This window comes from Podarcis raffonei, chromosome 4, assembly GCF_027172205.1.
Source record: "Podarcis raffonei isolate rPodRaf1 chromosome 4, rPodRaf1.pri, whole genome shotgun sequence".
In the NCBI taxonomy this organism is placed as follows: domain Eukaryota; kingdom Metazoa; phylum Chordata; class Lepidosauria; order Squamata; family Lacertidae; genus Podarcis; species Podarcis raffonei.
In genome coordinates, this window is record NC_070605.1 from 2,307,556 (window position 1) to 2,328,428 (window position 20,873).

General features: G+C 44.7%; 2 protein-coding genes across 2 annotated transcripts in view; both read left to right on the top strand.

Moving 5' to 3' along the window:
• Positions 1-20,873, top strand: part of LOC128412303 (zinc finger and SCAN domain-containing protein 31-like) — a 275,497-nt gene that overhangs the window by 54,535 nt on the left and 200,089 nt on the right. The gene's annotated exons all lie outside the window — the stretch shown is intronic.
• Positions 5,415-19,943, top strand: LOC128412296 (zinc finger protein 135-like). Its single transcript, XM_053385201.1, has 3 exons — positions 5,415-5,450; positions 5,608-5,635; positions 18,512-19,943. Exons 1-3 carry the CDS (start codon positions 5,415-5,417, stop codon positions 19,930-19,932), a joined length of 1,485 nt encoding a protein of 494 aa, XP_053241176.1. The 3' UTR covers positions 19,933-19,943.

Below are 20,873 nucleotides of genomic sequence, written 5' to 3' on the forward strand. Positions count from 1 at the left end.
AGGCACCAAGGCAGATCTTGGGGAGCTTGACTTCTTCAGTTGCACCAAGGAGGCAGCTTCTTAGGTGCCCCAGCAGGAGACACAACTGTGAAGTCCAATGGAAGGCAAGGGGCCAGGAGTGCCATATTTTGCAATCACAGAGGGCACCGCTGAAATGAGAGACGCCATGGTCTGCCACTGACAGATTAAAAACAGCCCTTCTTCATGCAGTGCATAGTCAAACTATGGAACTCACTCCCAAAGCCAGCCTAGATGGCTTTGAAAGAGAATTAGATGAATTCATGGAGGAGACTAACCAGGGCAGCTCCGCTCTGCATCCACAGTTGGAGGAAGTGATGCATCTGAATGTCCTTTACTGGAAATCCCAGGAGGGGAGAGTTCCTCTCGTGCTCAGATCCTGCTTGTGGGTTTCCCATAATGGGCATCTGGTTGGCCACTGTGAGAACAGGAGGCTGGACTTGAAGGGCTCCACTTCGACTGATATAATAATAATAATAATAATAATAATAATAATAATAATAATAATAAATTTTATTTGTACCCCGCCCTCCCCGGCCAGAGCCGGGCTCAGGGCAGCTAACACCAGTAAAATTACAGTAAAAACATAATGGGGGGGAGACCAATTTAAAATACAGGTTAAAATGCAATTTAAAATGCAGCCTCATTTTAAAAGTGGCCCATAGATCAAAAGCATAAGGGGAGGGAAACATAAGGGTCAGACTGAGTATAAACCAAAGGCCAGGCAGAACCCCAGGGCCCTGGTCTCTTGTGACAGAGCACTCCACCAGGTCGGGGCCAGTGATGAAAAGGCCCTGGCCCTAGTTGAGACCGGACTAACCAACTTGGGACCTCCAAAATGTTGTCCTTTGTGGACCTTAAGGTCCTCCGCGGGGCATACCAGGAGGGTCCTAGGCCGCATACGTGTGTCCTAGGCCGCATAGGGCTTTAAAGGTCAAAAGCAGCACCTTAAACCTGACCCTGTACTCCACCGGGAGCCAGTGCAGCTGGTAAAGTACTGGATGAATGTGATCCTGTGACAAGGACCCCGTCAGGATCCTCGCCGCGGCATTCTGCACCCGCTGGAGTTTCCATGTTCTTGCAATATGATAAAGCAGGTTTGCCTGAGCAATTTGGAGGACAAGAAGGACATGAAACTAGGCTTCTCCACACTTAACTTCACTCTTTCCAAGCACGCTCTGGGCACCCTATTTGTGCTCTGAAGTTTTCCCTGCAAAAGCACAGTATTTAAGCTCAACCAGAACAAATGCCAACTGACGTTTGCTCCGACTGAGTGCTACAGAGTGGGTTTTCATGGGGAAAACCAAAGCAAAACATCCTCAGACACGAAGCATTCAAGTGCAGCCCTCTGCCTGGAAAATTCTATGGGTTTTGTATTTTTACCTTTTCAATGTTGTAAGCTGCTTTGATATATTTTCTACAATATATTTTAGTGGCGTGTAAATGTTTTTATTAAGCAAATACATGGATTCAATCCACAACAGCAGCTATTTGCAGTAGCCTTGCAAGCAAAGCTCCAGCTGAAGCGACTTCTTTGCGTGGGTCTTTTCACGGCATCCTTTACAGACTTGGCAGCAGCAGCAGCAGCTCCTATGCTGGCTGCCCAACTGCAGCTGCCCATGGGCCAAGCCAGCCAGGCCCCCCAAGGCTCCAAGGGTCAAACCTCCGCCTGGGCATGTGAAATATACTCAGATTCGCAAAGTGATTTCATGTTCTTTATTCAGCTCATAGTGGTGAGGAGGAATGAAAGTCCCCTCAAAGTATCTGCTTTATATGCATTATTTACACAATGGGCTGCACATGATTGGCTAATTCCGGAATTCTACTGTAAGCCAATCAGGTTGTGGATTCACTTCTATCTGGAGCATGATTGGGTAGTTCCTGCCAACCAATCATACTGCTGCATTGTTCTAGGACCAATCAGACTGCTGCATTCTGAATCCTATTGTTCTAGGGCCAATCAGACTGCTGCAGTTTGGATCCTATTCAACTCAGTATATAACAGCTTGCCAGTTTAGCAAGCAGCCAGCTGTGCCTTCAAGAGCAGCTTCATCCTCCAGATATCAACCAGTCAATATGCTCATCATCTCTGTTGTGACGTGGGGTTTGTGATTTCAGCTCTCTTGACATAATATGCTGGAGACAGTTCTGTAGTAACACTTCTTTATTAAAGCAAACAAGACTGAGAACTGAGGAGGGGAGAGCTACATTTATAGGGACAGGGAACTAGCTAGAAAGGATACATTTTGGAGGGAACAATATCAGGCAATCACAGTCCTGCCTTTTGGAGGAAACCAATAAGACAGAAGATCCAAATACAGCAGCTTAAATGAACCAATAGTAGCTGTACCCTCTGGAACCAAAAGGCAGTTACTTTACCCTAATGCAAATACAGACAATAATAATACAGATATAAAATACACAACAATCTCCACACTGGCAAAAGCTTCCCTTTATCTTTAGTGAAGATCAAACGCCCCTGAAGGCACAGGAGCAGGCTGGGTGGGTGGGGTTTTTCAGGGGGCGGGAATTACATCTGGCCATAGAATTGAAGAGTTGGAAGGGACCATGAGGGTCATCTAGTCCAACCCCCTGCCATGCAGGAAATTATTTTTCTCAATGCAGGGCTAGAACCCACAACCCTGAGATTAAGAGTCTTGTGCTCTTCCGACTAAACTTTCCTCCAATCCAAAGCCTCCATCCAAAGCCTCGCTCTCGTGTCCTCCTCCTCTGGATGACCCCGGGATCCCCTCCTATCTCTCCACTCCCGAATTCCAGGAGGAGCTTCCTTGCCTCCTGCAAAGCCCTTTTCCCTGCAAGCTCCACCCCCGATATCCATAAGAAATAATAAGAATCTGAGAGAGGGCGGAGCGAGGGAGGACTGGCTTGGCAAGGGTTAAAGGGAAGTGAGCTGCCTTCCTAGAGAGGACAGGAAGCAAGAGGGGGCTGGTCCTCCCGAGCCAAGGCCCCTCCCTCCCCAGTCCTTTCCTGCAAGGAAGGGGGGGTGTTGCTTTGGTGTCTCTCCTGCAAGGGCCGAATCGCAGCCCCCGCCTGGGATCTGGTGAGTCCATAGCTGTCAACTTTCAGATTTGAAAATAAGGGATCAGCAGCCTCACCTATCTACCAATCCGGGATAGCAGCAGGAAGCAGGAATAAGGGAATTTCCCACAAAAAAAAGGAAGGTTGACAAAGGGTGAGTCTCCTCTCTCTCCCCCCCCCCCCGAGGGTGCAGTGGGGAGACGGTGGGGGTCCCAGGGCTGCAGCAGGGGAGGGTGCCTGGGGGGCCTGATCAGGGAGGAGAGGGTCCTGCCAGGGAGGGGCCACGTCTGCCACGCTCTCCTTCCTGCAGATCAGAGGATCCCGAAATCATTTGGCCCTCCCCCACTTCAGAAAAAAATGACTCCCCCAAAATCTTCCTTTTGTAAACAAAGGAGTCCCTGGGACTTTAACTCTGTGTGACGTCGCTCAGCCTCATTGCACAACGGAGGAAACATCTGCAAATGGTTTTCCAAAGCTGGACGAGGAGGTGGACTAGCTCCCCCCTCAAAAAAAAAACCACTGGGAGGAAGGAAGGAAAGTCTGGCTGCTGCATTGCGGACCAGTTTCCCAGTCGTCTCCAAGGGCAGCTCCCCACAGAGGCCACTGGGGGTTGGCCAGATACATTCCTGGCTCTCAGGGCAAAGAAAAAGAGACCCCACCCCAGGAATCTGTCTGGCGAGCGGCAGACAGTACAGAAAAGGAGACTGAAGCAGGGAGTAGGGTGGGGGTGGGGAGCAACTCCTGAGGACCCCCAGGTGAGGACCCTCACTAGAGCTAAACATCCATTTTTCACAAGATACAAATAACTCCCTTCTCAGTCGGTTCTGACTTCATGCATTGACTGGAAGGCAGCAGAAACCAGGCTGATTAATCTGACAGAAATCCCTTCAGTTCCCTCCACATTCTGCATTGCTTGAAGGCTAGAGACTTATTTCTTCTCCTCTTCCTCCTCTTTCTTTTCAAAAAGATAGCGCATTGTCTGAGATGTGGTGCAGTCCAGCCCTGGTTCCCAGCAAGACTCATCCATGCTTGCTTAGGGAACCATTTCCCCCCCTATCCTACAGATTTTGTAACAGAACAATGTATTTGCTTTGTAGGATTTGCTAGAGCTTCTCATTAGCACAGGCAGAACTTGGCAGAAGACCAAAGGGTTCCTTCCAATCTCTCAGAGGCTTCCTGAGAGCACAGATGGATGAGCAAGACTCAGCTGGCCCTGGAACAGGAGGAGGTGATGCCATCCAAACTGGGAGCAGTGGGGGATTCTGGGAAAACTCTGTGCAGAAGATCCTGGGTGAGGAGGACACCCTCCGCTCAGAGGTGCAGAGCCAGCAGGTGAGGCAGTTCTGCTGCCAGGAGGACAAAGGACCCCGTGAGGTTTGCAGCCGACTCTACCACCTTGACCATCAGTGGCTGAAGCCAGAAAGGCACACGAAAGCTGAGATGCTGGACCTGGTGATCTTGGAGCAGTTCCTGGCTGTCCTTCCCCTGGAGATGGAGAGCTGGGTGAGGGAGTGTGGAGCGGAGACCAGTTCCCAGGCAGTGGCCCTGGCCGAAGGTTTCCTCCTGAGTCAGGCAGAGGAGAGAAAGCAGGTGAGAGAGACTTACCTCTGGATACTCCCAAGGGGCTCCAAACAGGACAGAGAACATCCCATAATGGTCTGCTGGTGGCCCATCCTTTTTCTGGGAAAGCATCCATGGAGTGAGATCTAGCACCCTTCAAGTCTTTGTCATTCTCTTTCTAGTATTTCTCCCCATTCTCTGTTTTGAATCCTTGTTTCTTTCTCAGGGAAAGGATCTCTTTGCAGAAATGGACCTGGATTCCTGTGAGGCAGAGAGACCTCCGTTGGACACCAGAGAGAGGCCACTGGGCAAGGAGGAAGGTGGTTTTTCTCCATTTGGTCTCATTCTGTTGCTTTCCCAACTAATCTGTGGGTTGTTTTCATCTTGTTTTTTTTTGGGGGGGGGGGACAGTTGGGACCAAGGGTCCAAAGGAAGTGTCAGGGAACTGGAGACAGAAAGGGAGGAGGGCCTGGGAAGAGACCTCCTTTGATCAGCAGCTGTTCGTCTTCAGAAGAGGGGTCAGAGGGGGGTGAATCTGAGAGGGAGGATGAACTTCCGAGGGCAAGCACCTCTCGGCACAGAGGAAGGAGGGGGGTTGGGCTTTGACGTTGGCTATGCTGGCCCCCAAAATGGAAGGAAGTTAGTCGGGACAACTACCCACCATGATAGAGTCGCACTTTTGAACTGCTGTAAATAATGTCAAGAAGAAATAAAGCCTTTGTAAATATGGCTGGGTTCTTATCTCCGCTGTGTGCTCATTTCTGACAGGAAAGGAGAAGTAGTTTTGCACAACTAACATGAAATGGGCACAAACGTCCAAATGCACTCAGCAAGTATGGCTTTCTGAAAGGCCCATCTGTAGTTACAAATGCCCTGATTCATCTGTGAGAGAAGCAGGCACTCCTGGCATCCTGCTTACCTTTTTTCTCTTGCAGGAGACAGAATGATGCTGGCAAGACCTCCTGATCCGCCTTTTCATGGGGACAGAAGGGAAGCAGCGGCTGTGGAACCAGATCAGGTCAGGGGAAGCTGCCTTGTGGGGACGGAGGCCGAGGGATGGAGCAATGTCATGGACTGGTTGGGCACAGAGGAGTGGTGGGAGGAAGCAGCCGGGGAACCAGGAAGGAAAGACGTCTCAGCCCAAGGAGTGGAGGTGGAGGAAGGATGAGCAATGAAAGGGAGAAGAGAGAGAAGCCTGGGAAGAGGAGGTGTCAGAAGCTGAAGGGGAAACAGGGCTTAGTGAGCTGGGAGACTCTGTGGCAGAATGCAGTCCAGAATCAGAGGCAGAAGAGGGGGGAGGCGAGTGGAGGAGGGAGGTCAAGAGGCAGAGGTGAGTCAGGAGAAGGAGGAGCCACTGGGGGCTCCCTCTCCTTCTGCCAGAAGCCACCCTCCCTGCTTGTCTCTCAGAGCCAGGAGACGTCTGACAATGGAGGAGCAAAGGCAGGCTGCGCACTGGTGCACTGGTGCATCGCTTGCAATAAACCCCAGAGAGGAGGGGACTTGGAAAGCTATGGGGAGCCAGGGGCCTTCACATACCCTCAGGGAATGAGTTGCTGTTCTCATTAGGCCTGAAACTCAGCCAGGTCTGTGAATATCGTGTTCTTGCTAAGAAAGAGTTAACTCCAGCTGTGAACTGTGGGATTTCCTGCCCAGATAACTCTGTGACGCCAGCTGTCAGGGAGGATTCAGAGGAGCAATGGACAGAAGAGGCAGAACAGGGGGCAGAGACCGGTCAGGGGGAGCCGGGGCTCAGGGAGGCTGAAGAGCCCCTCAACCACCTAGAGGCTCAGGAAGGAAGCTGAGACTCCGGAAGGGAGGGGGCTTTCAAATCAGCACAGACAAGAAGGGAAATGAAACGTAAGGATCAAAGACGTTTTGTGTGGGAATCGTAGGAAACCGCTCCCCGAATCTGACTCAACAGGCTTGGACGCGTAATTCTGAACTGTAGCTGTTTCTTGTATATGTGTAATAAAGACTGTAAATACCACGCTGACTGTGCCAAAGTGTTACTGCGCAGGGGAAACACCACCTTTACACCAGCCTTCTGAATGTCGCCAGTAGGATTCATCTGTAGTTGCTGTTTTCATAGAATTCTAGAGTTGAAAGGGACCCCAAAGGTCATCAAATCCCACCCCCTGCATTGCAGGAATCTCAGCTAGATCACCCAAGACAGATGGCCATCCAGACTAGGCTTCTTTTAGTTCTATATTGAACACTGATGATTACAAATAGTGTCCAGGATTCTCCTACCTAGCCCCGTCTGCTGCAAAATGGAGCCTGCCCCCCCATTCCTCCCCCTCTCCATGCCCCCTTGAACCCCTTGAATTTGGCTCCAGGGCACTGGGAGGGAACCTCCCCAGAACAACTCACGAGGAGAGGAGAAAGTGGATCCTTCCATTGGGGAAACTGGGATGTTGCGTAGGCAGAATGATTTGAAAACCACAAGGTGGAGTACCACCTATTTACAAAAAAATGGCTGCTCCCAGTCCCCAGTCTAGCTGCCGCATTCTGGATTAGTTGTAGTTTCCGGGTCACCTTCAAAGGTAGCCCCACGTAGAGCGCATGGCAGTAGTCCGAGCGGGAGATAACCAGAGCATGCACCACTCTGGCGAGACAGTCTGCGGGCAGATAGGGTCTCAGTCTGCATACCAGATGCAGCTGGTAAACAGCTGCCCTGGGCACAGAATTGACCTGCGCCTCCATGGACAGCTGTGAGTCCAAAATGACTCCCAGGCTGCACACCTGGTCCTTCAGGGGCACAGTTACCCCATTCAGGACCTGGGAGTCCCCCACACCCACCCACCCGCCCCCATCCCCCCAAAACAGTACTTCTGTCTTGTCAGGATTCAACCTCAATCTGTTAACCACCATCCATCCACCAACCAACCAACCGCCTCCAGGCACTCACACAGGACCTTCACCGCCTTTACTGGTTCTGATTTGAAAGAGAGGGAGAGCTGGGTATCATCCGCATACTGATGAACACCCAGTCTCCCAGCGGCTGCATTAACAGGAAGGAAATAACAGAGCATTGTGTAGCAGGTCATATTGATCCTGTCTCAGAGGAGGACATTTCCCTTTTTCTTTTAGGGTCCAGTGTGCTTTGAAGATGTCGCTGTTCGTTTCACGGACGAGGAGTGGGCGTTGCTGGATCCTGACCAGAGAGCTCTGCATAAGGACGTCATGGAGGAGAATTGTGGGATCGTGGCCTCTCTTGGTAAGGCTCCCTGTGGGATCGTCCTATCTGCCTGGAAATTCAAAAAATACCTCTATTTGACAAACCTCATATATTTTCACAGAGCTCAACAGCGCCCCCTACAACACCTGGGAACCTAACACCCCCACAATAAGCCTTGAACAGCAAATTACAGTTTTTTCTGTCAAAAATCTTCCACCAGTTCTGCCTTTTTATACTACGATTCGGCTGGTCAGAACTGCCCAGGCGTCTTAAATGTTAACTTCAGAGTTGTTAGGAAAGATAAGTAGCTTCTGTCAGGTTTTCTGTTTTTGTTTTTGCTGCTGTCAGTCTTGGGTTGACCAGAGAGACACCTGACATTGGCGATGGAGGGGATGCCATGACTGGGCCAAACAAAATCCAACCCAGAGAAGAGCCAGGCTTATTGAATCTCAGGTAGTAGTAGCAGTGATCGTAATAGTAATAATTTTTATTTATCCCCTGCCCATCTGGCTGGGTTGCCCCAGCCACTCTGGGTGGCTTCCACCACATATATACACATGAAACATCAATCCCATATAAAAAGTATATTAACTTTAATTGAACAACTTATACTAGTGGCTAAAATCATGGAAACCTTTTTAAAAAGTGTGTTTGATGGCTCATAACACCACTTTTTGGGGAAGTGATACCGTAGGAAAGGGACGCGGGTGGCGCTGTGGGTTAAACCACAGAGCCTAGGGCTTGCCAATCAGAAGGTCGGCGGTTCGCATCCCCACGACGGGGTGAGCTCCCGTTGCTCGGTCCCTGCTCCTGCCAATCTAGCAGTTCGAAAGCACGTCAAAGTGCAAATAGATAAATAGGTACCGCTCCAGCGGGAAGGTAAACTGTGTTTCCGTGCGCTGCTGTGGTTCGCCTGAAGCGGCTTAGTCATGCTGGCCACATGACCCAGAAGCTGTCTGTGGACAAACACTGGCTCTCTCGGCCAATAAAGCGAGATGAGCGCCGCAACCCCAGAGTCGGTCACGACTGGATCTAATGGTCAGGGGTCCCTTTACCTTTACCTTACCCTAGGAAAGATAATTTAATGAAGATTGCAATGCAATAACTTTTATGAAGGAGTATTTATTAGAACAGTAGTTATAAAAAAGAAATGTGAAACGCTTAGAAAAAAGGAGATATACAGAAATTCTCACCATGTCAATTAATACTGATTTCGGTAACCTTTAGCTTTAATTCCGGCCTTACAACGCCTTCTCATGGAGTGAAGCAAGTTTTTTAGTTCTGCAGCTGTAATAATGTGAAACCAAGACTGAATTATTGCCTCTATTAATTGGGCTTTATTGCTGGGTTGCTTCTGACTAACAAGTTTCTTTAGTCAGCTCCCAAGATTTTCGCTTGGGCTATTCCCAGGCCATTCCAGCAGTGGAATATCATTTCACATTCAGAACACTTCAGTTCAGGCTCAAGTATTTGATTTATGTATTGGGGGCATTGACGTTCCCATTAATGACACAAATTCTGCCCCCACCTTTTGCTGTCATACAACTCCAGATCATCACACTATCTGGGTGTTTCACGGTCGGTGTAATGCAAGTAGGATGCAAATCTCCCATTCTCCTCCTCACGTATTTCATGCCATCACTACCAAGCAAGGAGATTGGGGTCTCATCGCTCCAAATAACACTGTCTCATTGTTCCACTGTCCAGTTACCATGGGTTTTAGCCAGTTTAATCTTTTCCACCTTTGCTTGAGAGATAATGGCTTTTCCCTTGGAATTCCAGCATTATACCAGTCCTTGCACTCAACTTCACCTTCCATTGCCCCATGTCATCTTGTAAACACCCAGATGATTTTCTTCTGTCACATAGGCACAGTCTCTTCATCCTTTGATCGTCACTTGCTGTTGTGCCCCTTTTCCTTCCTTTACCAGTCTGATTTTGTAGTGACTGAGTCTCCTTATACCTCTTCACAAATATAGAAAGACCAGATTTGGTTAAGTTTTCCTCAATCTTTTCTTCTTCTTTTTTCTTTTTTAAAAATGAATGTGTATTGAATTTTATAACAAATAAAAATATCTCAATCATCATGTTATATACAATTGTTCTCCCTCCCATCCTCCGGACTTCCCTCAACTCTGTTACAATATGAGAACATCACAGCTGCAGACAGCCAGCTTGTTGACATCATGTGATATGGCTAGCTGTGGGAAAGTAAATTCCCGGAAGTTCACATGCTTTGGAAGTCTGTGTCCAGTGTGTAACTTGAGACCTTCCTGTTGCGTTTGTAAAGGAAGTCTTTGTCACTTGCTGGGTGGAAACTGAAGTGATCGGACACGTTTTCTGTAGAGCTGTAATGTCAGAAATAAACAATATGTAAATAGATTTCTGACTACTCTTCTTTCCCCTGCCAAGGGGGAGAAGTGGGTGTGCATTTTCCACGCTGGGAAATGTCGCCTGTATCAAGATCTCCCTGGTCTGTCTGGGAACGCAGCCAGAGGCAGATCTCCGGTAAACCAGCTCCGGGAGCAGGGAGAGGGGACAGCACCTCCAGATGGGGCTAGTTTTCCAACAAACTCCCCCTCTACTGAGTTATTTAGTTTTATTTATTGTGTACTGCTTTATATAAAAGTAAATTCCCTTATCATTTTGTTAAAATTTCTATTACTATAATAAAGTTGTGAATGTTTATTCAGACCCTGCCAGTGAGTCCAATCCATTTTGTTTTTTTTGTTTTTTTAAATAATATTTTATTAAGTTTAACAATAGAAAAGTAGAACAATAAAAACACAGAGAAAATATAAAACGCAACAATACAAACTTTCACAATACATAAAATACAAACATTTAACAAGGGGGGGGGGAGAACAATCAACACACAAAACATAAAATAAGAAAAACACAAATCACTCTTTTCTAATTATTCATCTTCAATTAACTTATTTTCCTGACTTCCTCACGCCTCCCTTTTTTATATCCCTTTTTAACAATTAGTTCAGCAAATTCGTATCCTACTACTTTGTCCTTATATATTTTACCTCCCAAATTTATAATTTCAAATTTTTATCTCTTATTACTAGAACCCCTTCATTTTATTTCAATGTCATCAGCATTCATACATTTTACAATACTTCTGTAAATAAATTTTAAATTTCCTCCAATCTTCTTCCACCAACTCTTCTCCCTGGTCTCGGATTCTGCCAGTCATCTCAGCCATTTCCATATAGTCAATTACTTGCATCTGCCATTCTTCCAAGGTGGGTAGTTCTTGTGTCTTCCAATACTTTGCAATAAGTATTCTTGCTGCTGCTGTAGCTTACATAAAGAAAGTTCTATCCTTCTTTAACACCAATTGGCCAACTATGCCCAGGAGAAAGGCCTCTGGTTTCTTCACAAAAGTGTATCTAAGTACCTTTTTTATTTCATTATAAATCGTCTCCCAGAAAGCCTTAATCCTCGGGCACGTCCAGGATGAAAAGGTGAAAAAATGTACCTTCAATTTCTTTACATTTCCAACATTTATTATCGGGCAAATGGTATATTTTTGCAAGCTTGACTGGGGTCATGTACCACCTATACATCATTTTCATCATATTCTCTCTTAAGGCATTGCATGCCGTAAATTTAATCCCAGTGGTCCACAACTGCTCCCAGTCAGCAAACAAAATATTGTGACCCATATCTTGTGCCCATTTAATCATAGCAGATTTTACTGTTTCTTCCTCAGTACTCCATTTCAACAGCAAATTATACATTCTTGATAATACCTTAGCATTGGGTTCTAACAATTCTGTTTCCAACTTTGATTTTTCCACCTGAAAACCAATTTTTTTATCTTGATTGTAAACCTCTCTTATTTGAAAATAATGTAACCAGTCTCGCACCTTCCCTTTGAGCTTCTCATAACTCTGCAATTTCAGCTTGTCACCTTCCTGTTCCAAAATTTCACAATACTTTGGCCATTTTGCCTCCATATTAAGTTTTTTCATAGCTTTCGCTTCCATAGGTGATAACCACCTTGGGGTTTTGTTCTCCAAAAAATCTTTATATCTTGTCCAGACATTAAATAGTGCTTTCCTGACAATATGGTTTTTGAATGCTTTATGCGCTTTAACCTTGCCATACCACAAATATGCATGCCACCCGAATACATTATCATAACCTTCAAGATCTAGGATGTCAGTGTTCTCAAGAAGTAGCCATTCCTTCAACCAGCAAAAAGCTGCTGATTCATAATAAAGTTTAAAGTCCGGCAGGGCAAACCCCCCTCTGTCTTTAGCATCAGTAAGTATCTTAAATTTTATTCTGGGCTTTTTGCCCTGCCAGACAAATCTAGAGATATCTCTTTGCCACCTCTTGAAACAATCCATCTTGTCAATGATTTGTAATGATTGAAACAAAAACAACATTCTCGGCAGTACATTCATCTTAATGACAGCAATCCGACCCAGCAAGGAAAGCTTCAAATTCGACCAAATCTCTAAATCCTTCTTCACTTCTGACCAGCATTTCTCATAATTATCTTTAAATAAATTTGCATTCTTGGCAGTCATATTCACCCCCAAGTATTTTACCTTCTTTACTAATGTCAAATCTGTCTCTTTCTGAAACCTCTCTCTCTCCATTGGTGTCAAGTTTTTCTCCAAAACCTTAGTTTTTAACTTGTTTAACTTAAAACCTGCCACATGACCAAACTCCTGGATTAATTCTAAAGCCCTTTTGGTACTAGGTACTGGCTCTTGTAATGTCAATACAAGATCATCTGCAAAGGCTTTAAGTTTATATTGTTTTGCTCCGACCTGAACACCATGAATCAGCTGGTCCCTTCTTATCATATTTAGCAAAACCTCCAGGACCAAAATAAAGAGCAGTGGGGAAATTGGGCAGCCTTGTCGTGTCCCTTTCTCAATTTAAAATTCTTCTGTCACTATGTTATTAACTATAAGTTTAGCCTTTTGTTCAGAGTAAATCGCACCTATACCATTTTCAAAATTTTGTCCAACCCCCATCCCCTGCAGGTTTCTCTTCATAAAAACCCAAGAAATATTGTCAAAGGCTTTCCCCGCATCTACGAATATCAAAACCGCTTTTGTATTAATATTCACTTGTAACTTTTCCAAAATGTTAATTACATTTCTCATATTATCTGACAAATGTCTACCAGGGAGAAAGCCAGCCTGGTCTTTATGTATCATTTCTGCTAAAACTTTTTTAAGTCTTTTAGCCAAAATATCAGCAAAAATTTTATAATCCATATTAAGCAGGGATATGGGACGATAGTTCTTAAGTTGTGTCTTCTCAGACTCAGTTTTAGGTATAAGTGTGATGAAGGCATCTTTCCACGACTCCGGCACCTTTTTCCCCTCCATGATTTCGTTGCAAACCTCCTTTAGTGGTTGAATCAAATAGTCTTTCAAAGTTCTGTAATATTTGGAGGTTAGTCCATCGGGCCCTGGAGATTTTCCCAATTGCATAGTTTGTATGGCCCCTTCAACCTCTTGTTCTGATATTTTAGAATTCAGCAATAATTTATTTTCTTGAGAATTTTTTTGTAATCCATTGGTTTCCAGAAATTGATCAATTTTAGACTCTGTCTGTGGCCCCTGTGTGTAAAGTTGTTTGAAATATTTCTGGAAGCAGTTTCTGATCTCCTGTGGGTTTTGTATGTTCTTTCCATTCACTTCAAGGTTAGTCACAGTATTTAACTTATGTCTTTTCTTCAATTGCCATGCTAGCAATTTCCCACATTTGTTAGCAGATTCAAAAGTCTTCTGTCTCATCTGTTTAATTTTCCATTCTATCTCCTGATTTGTCATTTTCATATATTGTGCTTGGTAAAATTTGATCTCTCTCAAGATTTTCTGTGACTTTGGTTTAACTCTAAGCTTCTTCTCTCCTTCTTTTATTTTTTCCAAGATCTTTCCCTTTTTCTCTTCTTGAGATCTCTTTTTTATTGCATTCTGCTGAATCAAAAATCCTCTCATAACGGCTTTACTTGCGTCCCAGATTACCCTTTTTTCCACTGATGTCTTCAGATTTATCTCAAAATAGTCTTTCACCATTTTTTGGGCCTTCCTAGTAATTTCTGGATCTCTAAACAAGGTGTGATTCATCCTCCATCTAAAGGAGCCAGTCATTGTTAGTTTCATTTCCAGTTTCACAGGGTTATGGTCAGAGCAAGTTTTGGGGCAGATTTCCACCTTTCGAATCTTTGGAGCCATTCCTCTGGTTATCCAGATTTGGTCAATTCTTGTCCAGGTCTTTTTGGCTTCAGAAAAGAAAGTCCCTTCTTTACTTAGGGGGTTCTTAGTTCTCCAAGTATCAATTAGATCCATATTGCCTGTCATTTCAAAAAAAGATTTCGGTAGTCTTCCATCTTTTGTTATTATTTGTCTGTCTGACTTGTCCGTATTTGTCAATACCACTCCATTCATATCTCCAAGCATAATGATGTTATAATCCATAAAGTCCAACAACGTCTCATGCAATTTCTTAAAGAATTCTGATTTCCTCTCATTTGGTGCATAAACACCTACTATCAAAAATTTCTCTCCTTGGGCCTGTATTTCAATTACCACAAATCTTCCTTGTTCATCTTTAAGGACAAATTTTGGGGATAAACTTTCTTTCGCATAGATCACCACTCCTCTCTTCTTAACTTTGTCTGATGAAATAAATTCTTGGCCCAATCTTTTGTTGATCAATACTTTCCTATGTGTTCTAATCACGTGGGTTTCTTGCAGACAAATCAAGTCCAAATTTTCTTTTTTTCAACAAATGAAAGATTGTTTTCCTCTTGTCAGGGGAATTCAGGCCCCGGATGTTCCAACTTAGTGCTTGCAGAGACATTGTGTTGTTATTCTGTAGACCCTCCAACTGCTCCCGTCAGTTGTTCTTGATCAGTGGGTGGTAATGCTTTCTCTATTTTTTCCACGCCTGATGTTAGGTTCCCTATGTCCAGGTCTCCTGGTCTTGATATCTTCAGCTCTTTTTCCGTCTCTTTCTGTAGGTCTTCCTCGTGATGGTTCAAAAATCTCACTTTGTCCTCCTCTGATCTTATCTTCACTTTTTTCCCTTTATAATTGAAGGTCAAACCCTGAGGGAACTCCCACCTCAAAATAATACTGTTTCTTCTTAACAGTTGGACTAAGTCACCGTAGTTAGCTCTCAAATCCAGTAAATACTTTGGAATGTCTTTGAAGATTTCAATTCTCAAATCTTGTATCTCCAATGGATTCTTATAATGAAGGCTCAATAGTTTGTCTCTCTCTTCCTTGGATCTAAGTGAAATCAAGCAGTCTCTCACTTTGTTCTTCCTTCCCCCTTTGCCAATTCTGAAGGCACTCACTATCTTGAAATCTTTATCTGGCTCAAGTTCCCAAAATTCCTCAAACTCCTGTGTAAGAAAGTCACACAAGTTGCCACCTTCCACGTCCGGTACTGCCCTAATTCTTAAATTGTTCTGTTTGTCTCTAAGTTCAATTAGAGATAGTTGGGCCTTGTGATCTTCCAGTTGCTTATTAATTGGAGGTATCTTTCCCTCTATCTCCGTCACCTTCTCTTTCGCTTCTTCAGCAATTTTCCTTGTCTCTTTAGATTCCTGGAGCAGCCGGTCAATAGCCTGTGTATTGGAGCTGATGGTTGTAGTGTTTAAATCAATTTTAGCTGACAACTTTTCCAAGGCTCCAAATATTTTGTCAAGTGATGCATTTAATGTCTCATCAGGGCCTACTCCCTTTATTCCTGTCTGCCCAGTGTCCTCTTTTTCTGGGAGAGATGGAGCTGGTATCAACTGTCTTCGTTGCTGCTGCCTAGTTTTTATCCTTGTAGATTTTTCCTGGGGTTTATCTTGATCCATAGCTCTATCTTAAAGTCCCAAGGTCGTTCTCACAACTTAACTTGTTTTGTTATGAGAAAGTCTCCAAGCCAGCTGCAGTGGAAATTCCCCAGTTGTATCCCAATCCTCCTCTAGGGGAGCACAATGGCAACAATGTTCTTTTCAAAGCAACTTTTGTCTAAAGGCAGCAGTATCTCTTACTTTCCAATTCTCCCATAGAATGGCAACAGTTGCAAAGAGAGTCCTTCAAATTCAGTTCAAATGCAGATTAAACACATAAAGTTACAATGTCACTAAACGGTGCAGTACTTTCCACTTTCCTGGCAGACCAAAATCAGGGATTAAGTGGTGGTCTCTTCTTTCCTTCCACTTTTCCCTTCAAAAGTACATTCTTCTCCCCCCCCCCACTCTGAGGGGGGTTCTTAGATCTGACATTAAAATTTAGTCTTCTTAATTCAACTTTCACAGTTCTTAGTTCCAATAGTTTTTGCTTTAATACTGTCTATAAAATCGGAAGACGGACTCCCTTTTTACGTCTTCGCCGCTTCAGAGCCAAATTCAAGTTCTTTTATTCCGATCAAAGGAACAAATCCTTTGATCTTTCTAACTTTAGAAGATCTTACTCACGGGTTGTAGTTTAAAAGCCAAATTTCAAAGGAGAAAGGGCAGCGCTCTCCGGCAACAGCTGCAGCGGCTTCACTCCACAGAAGTAGCGATTGACTCTCAGTGCCGCACCACCCCAGTTCCGCTCCGGAGCCCCTCGCGGGGTCCCTTTGCCAATTGGGTGGGCGCTTTTGGCACCCGCCGAGTCCCACGGCCGCAGGCTTCCCCCGCCTGCGGTTTTTTAAAGGGTCTCCGCTGCGCCGTAGCGGATAGACCCGATTTCTGCGGAGCTTCTCCCTCGTAGTTAGAAGGAGACTGCCATTGCCGTTGGCGCCGCCCTCCGGAAGTCCGGAATTTTGTTGTTTCTGCAAATAACCTGTAAATGGTTCCCAAACTCTTTCAAAATCCTTTTTGTCCTCTCGTAGTTTCTCTGTTAGCTTAGCCAATTCTGCATAAGTCATCAGTTTTTCTTACCATTGTTCTTTTGATGGTATTTCTCCCATCTTCCAATTTTGTGCAGTCAAGATTCTTGCCGCTGTTGTAGCATACATAAATAATGTCCATTTTTCTTTTGGCAGCTCTTGATTTGAGATACCTAACAGAAAGGCTTCAGGCTGTTTACCAAAGCTCATTTTAAACATTTTTTTCAGTTCATTATATATCATTTCCCAATATTTTTTAATGCATTTGCATTCCCACCACATATGATAAAATGTTCCTTCCTTTTCTTTATATCTCCAGCATCTCTTATTTTCTTTCTTAAACATCTTTGCCATTTTCACTGGTGTGATATACCATCTATACATCATTTTCATATAAATTTCTCTTAATAATATACAATCTGTAAATTTTATGTCAACTTTCCACAATTTTCCCCAACTTGCAACCTGAATGTTGTGTCCCACATACTGAGCTCATTTAAACATGACTGATTTAACCTCTTCATCTTTGGTTTCCCACTCTAATAAAATGCTATATACCGTATTTTTCGCTCTATAGGATGTACTTTCCCCCCACCAAAAATTGAATGGAAATGTGTGTGCATCCTGTAGAGCGAATGCAGGCTGCGCGACTAAGCCCAAAGCCAGAACAGGGAGACGGAGCGCTGCGCAGTGCTCCGTCTCGCTGTTCTAGCTTTGGGATAGCTGCGCAAAGCCTCCGGAGGGCAGCGGGGTGCCTTCACCCCGCTTCTCTGCGGAGGCATCAAAGGCTGCACTCCGGGGGCTTCAGGCAGCTATCCGCAAGCCTTCCGAGTGCGGCAGGAGTTCCCGCTGTGCTCGGAAGGTTTGCAGATAGATGCCTGTTCTTAGGGTTGGGGTCAGGGGAAGCCCGTCCCCAGCCCCGCAAGCTCCGGGAGTGGCGGCAAGGTTGCGCTCAATCTTGCCGCTGCTTCTGGACCTGTTCTGGGGGCTGGGGTCGGGGGACCCCACCCCAGCCCCACAGCTAAAAACGAAGCCAAGATAGCGAGCGGGATCCATCTAGGCTTCTGCCAAAGCCGTACACAGCCTTTCCCAGCTGGAGAGGTTGGCGCAGCTAAAGAGAAAGCCAAGACAGCCAGCGGGATGGATCCCGCTCGTTTTCTTGGCTTCTTTGCTATTTGGGGCTGGGGGGAGAAATAAGTTTTTTTCCTTGATTCCCCCCCCTAAAAACTAGCTGCGCCCTATGGAGCGAAAAATACAGTGCTTTTTAAAACAAAATTGGATAAAATTGGAAAAAGAAAAAGAATCCTCCATCTTTCTTCTAATTTCTTCATAACTGTAGCCTTTTTCACTTAATAGTACTATTTTACATCACTTTCTGGGTGTCCAGTCAACTTCTTGTGCCATTTCTTTAATTTTATTATGTTTTACAAACCACTAAATGAAAAAACACCAAATAATCAACCAACATGATAGCCATCACACAACACACTGTCAAAAGTCAACCTAAGCACGTTGTGCTTCCTTTTTCTGGTTATTCAGTTTTGACTTTTGATAGAATACAGATTACATTCTTCATTAAATTATCTTTCCATTGATACATAATTCTAAGGTATTACTCAAAACAAAGTGGCGTTACGAGCCATCAAATATCTGAAATACACTTTCCCCCCAAAAGGCTTCCACAATTTTGGCCACTATTGTATATCAAACAAATTGACATTCAACAATCCATCAGAATATATTAATAAAAATGTTGGTTAATGACAACCAACAAAGGCAATGAACAAAGACCCAACTCCCTTCAGTTCTTCTTGATTTGTTCCTGAGGCTCTAATCCCTTTTTTGTCTCCATTGCAGATTTTAATGAATTGGAAAACAAGAACAAGGATGAACATGACAAAACCCCCGGAGAGGAGAAGCCATGCAAAAATTTGGAATGTGGAGAGAGCGGCAGTGAGAGCTCCCATTCCACTTCTCAACCAAGAATTCTCATTGGAAAGAAACCCTATCAGTGCATGGAATGTGGAAAGAGCTTCAGGAAAAGCTTCAATCTCACTTCCCATCAGAAAATTCATAAAGGGGAGAAACCCTATCAGTGCTTTCAATTTGAAAAGAGCTTCAGTCTGGGCTCCCATCTCATTTCCCATCAGAGAATTCATACAGGGGAGAAACCCTATCAGTGTGTGGAATGTGGAAAGAGCTTCAGGAAGAGCTCGGATCTCACTTCCCATCAAAGAATTCATACAGGAGAGAAACCCTATCAGTGCCTGGAATGTGGAAAGAGCTTCAATACGAGCTCCTATCTCAGTTCCCATCGAAGAATTCATACAGGAGAGAAACCCTATCAGTGCATGGAATGTGGAAAGAGCTTCATTCAGAGCTCCTCTCTCACTTCCCATCAAAGAATTCATAGAGGGGAGAAACCCTATCAGTGTGTGGAATGTGGAAAGAGCTTCAGTTACAGCCACTATCTCACTTTCCATCAGAAAATTCATAAAAGAGAGAAACCCTATCAGTGTGTGGAATGTGGAAAGAGCTTCATTACAAGCTCCTCTCTCAATTCCCATCAAAGAATTCATACAGGGGAGAAACCCTATCAGTGTGTGGAATGTGGAAAGAGCTTCAGTTACAGCCACCATCTCACTTCCCATCAGAGAATTCATACTGGGGAGAAACCCTATCAGTGCGTGGAATGTGGAAAGAGCTTCACTCAGAGTTCCTCTCTCACTTCCCATCATAAAATTCATACAAGAGAGAGACCCTATCAGTGTGTGGAATGTGGAAAGAGCTTCAGTAAGAGCTCCAATCTCACTATGCATCAGAGAATTCATACAGGGGAGAAACCCTATCAGTGTGTGGAATGTGGAAAGAGCTTCAGTACAAGCTCCAATCTCACTAAGCATCAGAGAATTCATACAGGGGAGAAACCCTATCAGTGCGTGGAATGTGGAAAGAGCTTCACTCAGAGCTCCTCTCTCACTTTCCATCAGAAAATTCATACAAGAGAGAAACCCTATCAGTGTGTGGAATGTGGAAAGAGCTTCAGTACAAGCTCCTCTCTCAATTCCCATCAAAGAATTCATAGAGGGGAGAAACCCTATCAGTGTGTGGAATGTGGAAAGAGCTTCAGTTACAGCCACTATCTCACTTCCCATCAGAGAATTCATACAGGGGAGAAACCCTATCAGTGCATGGAATGTGGAAAGAGCTTCAGTCAGAGCTCCCATCTCACTAAGCACCAGAGAATTCATACAAACGTTGGAAAAACCATTATATAGCTTTAGGAGCCAGGCAATCAGCACCTTTGGCTGATTGACATCTAATGCCCTTTTAAAATGTGGTAGGGAGGGGGGTTACAGATGTGTATTTTGCGTTTTTATATTGTCTTTTTATGTTGTAACTGTCCTGAGACATGTGGGAACAGGAGTCGACTTTTAGAGGCCGATGGGTCTTTGCCCCCCCCCCCATAGTATACAGTCGTACCTCTTGTTACGTTTGTTTCCGGTTACGTGTTTTCAGGTTGCATCCCGCGGTGACCCGGAAGTGCCAGAAAGAGTTACTTCCAGGTTTTGCCGCTCACACATGTGCAGACACGTAAAATGACATCACGCGAATGTGCAGAAGCGGCAAATCGCGACCTTCGCGTGCGCAGACACATAGATGTGGATTGTGTTCCTTTCAGGTTGTGAACGGGGTTCCAGAACTGATCCCGTTTGCAACCAGTTGGGAAACCCCCAGTTGGTACAAATTGACATTCCAATGGCGCACATGCATCATGTGATTTATTGTGCAAGGCGAGCCTTACCTGCTCCCCCCCCCATATTTTATTCAAGTTGGCTCCACTGGGTCGGGTGGTATACAAATTAAATAAATAAACAAATTGCCCTCCTTTGCACATGTTCCAGCTTGTCAATATCCTTATTATCATTTTTAAAGTTTATGTGCCCTTCATCTGAAGATTTCACAACTGAAACATACAGGATTAAAGCATGGCTTTCTCAAAACAAGTCTAGCCAGAGAAATCTCTCCTCCCCTTTTTTTGGATGGAGTTACAAACTTTGTTGGTCAGTGGACAGCTGTGGAAATAGTGCATCTTGATTTCAGTAAGGCTTTTGACAAACTCCCCCGTGATATTTATGTGAGGAAGCTGGTAACATGTGGGCTGAACGAGGTAACTGTTAGTTGGATTTGACTGACCGAACTCAAAGAGAACTCCTTC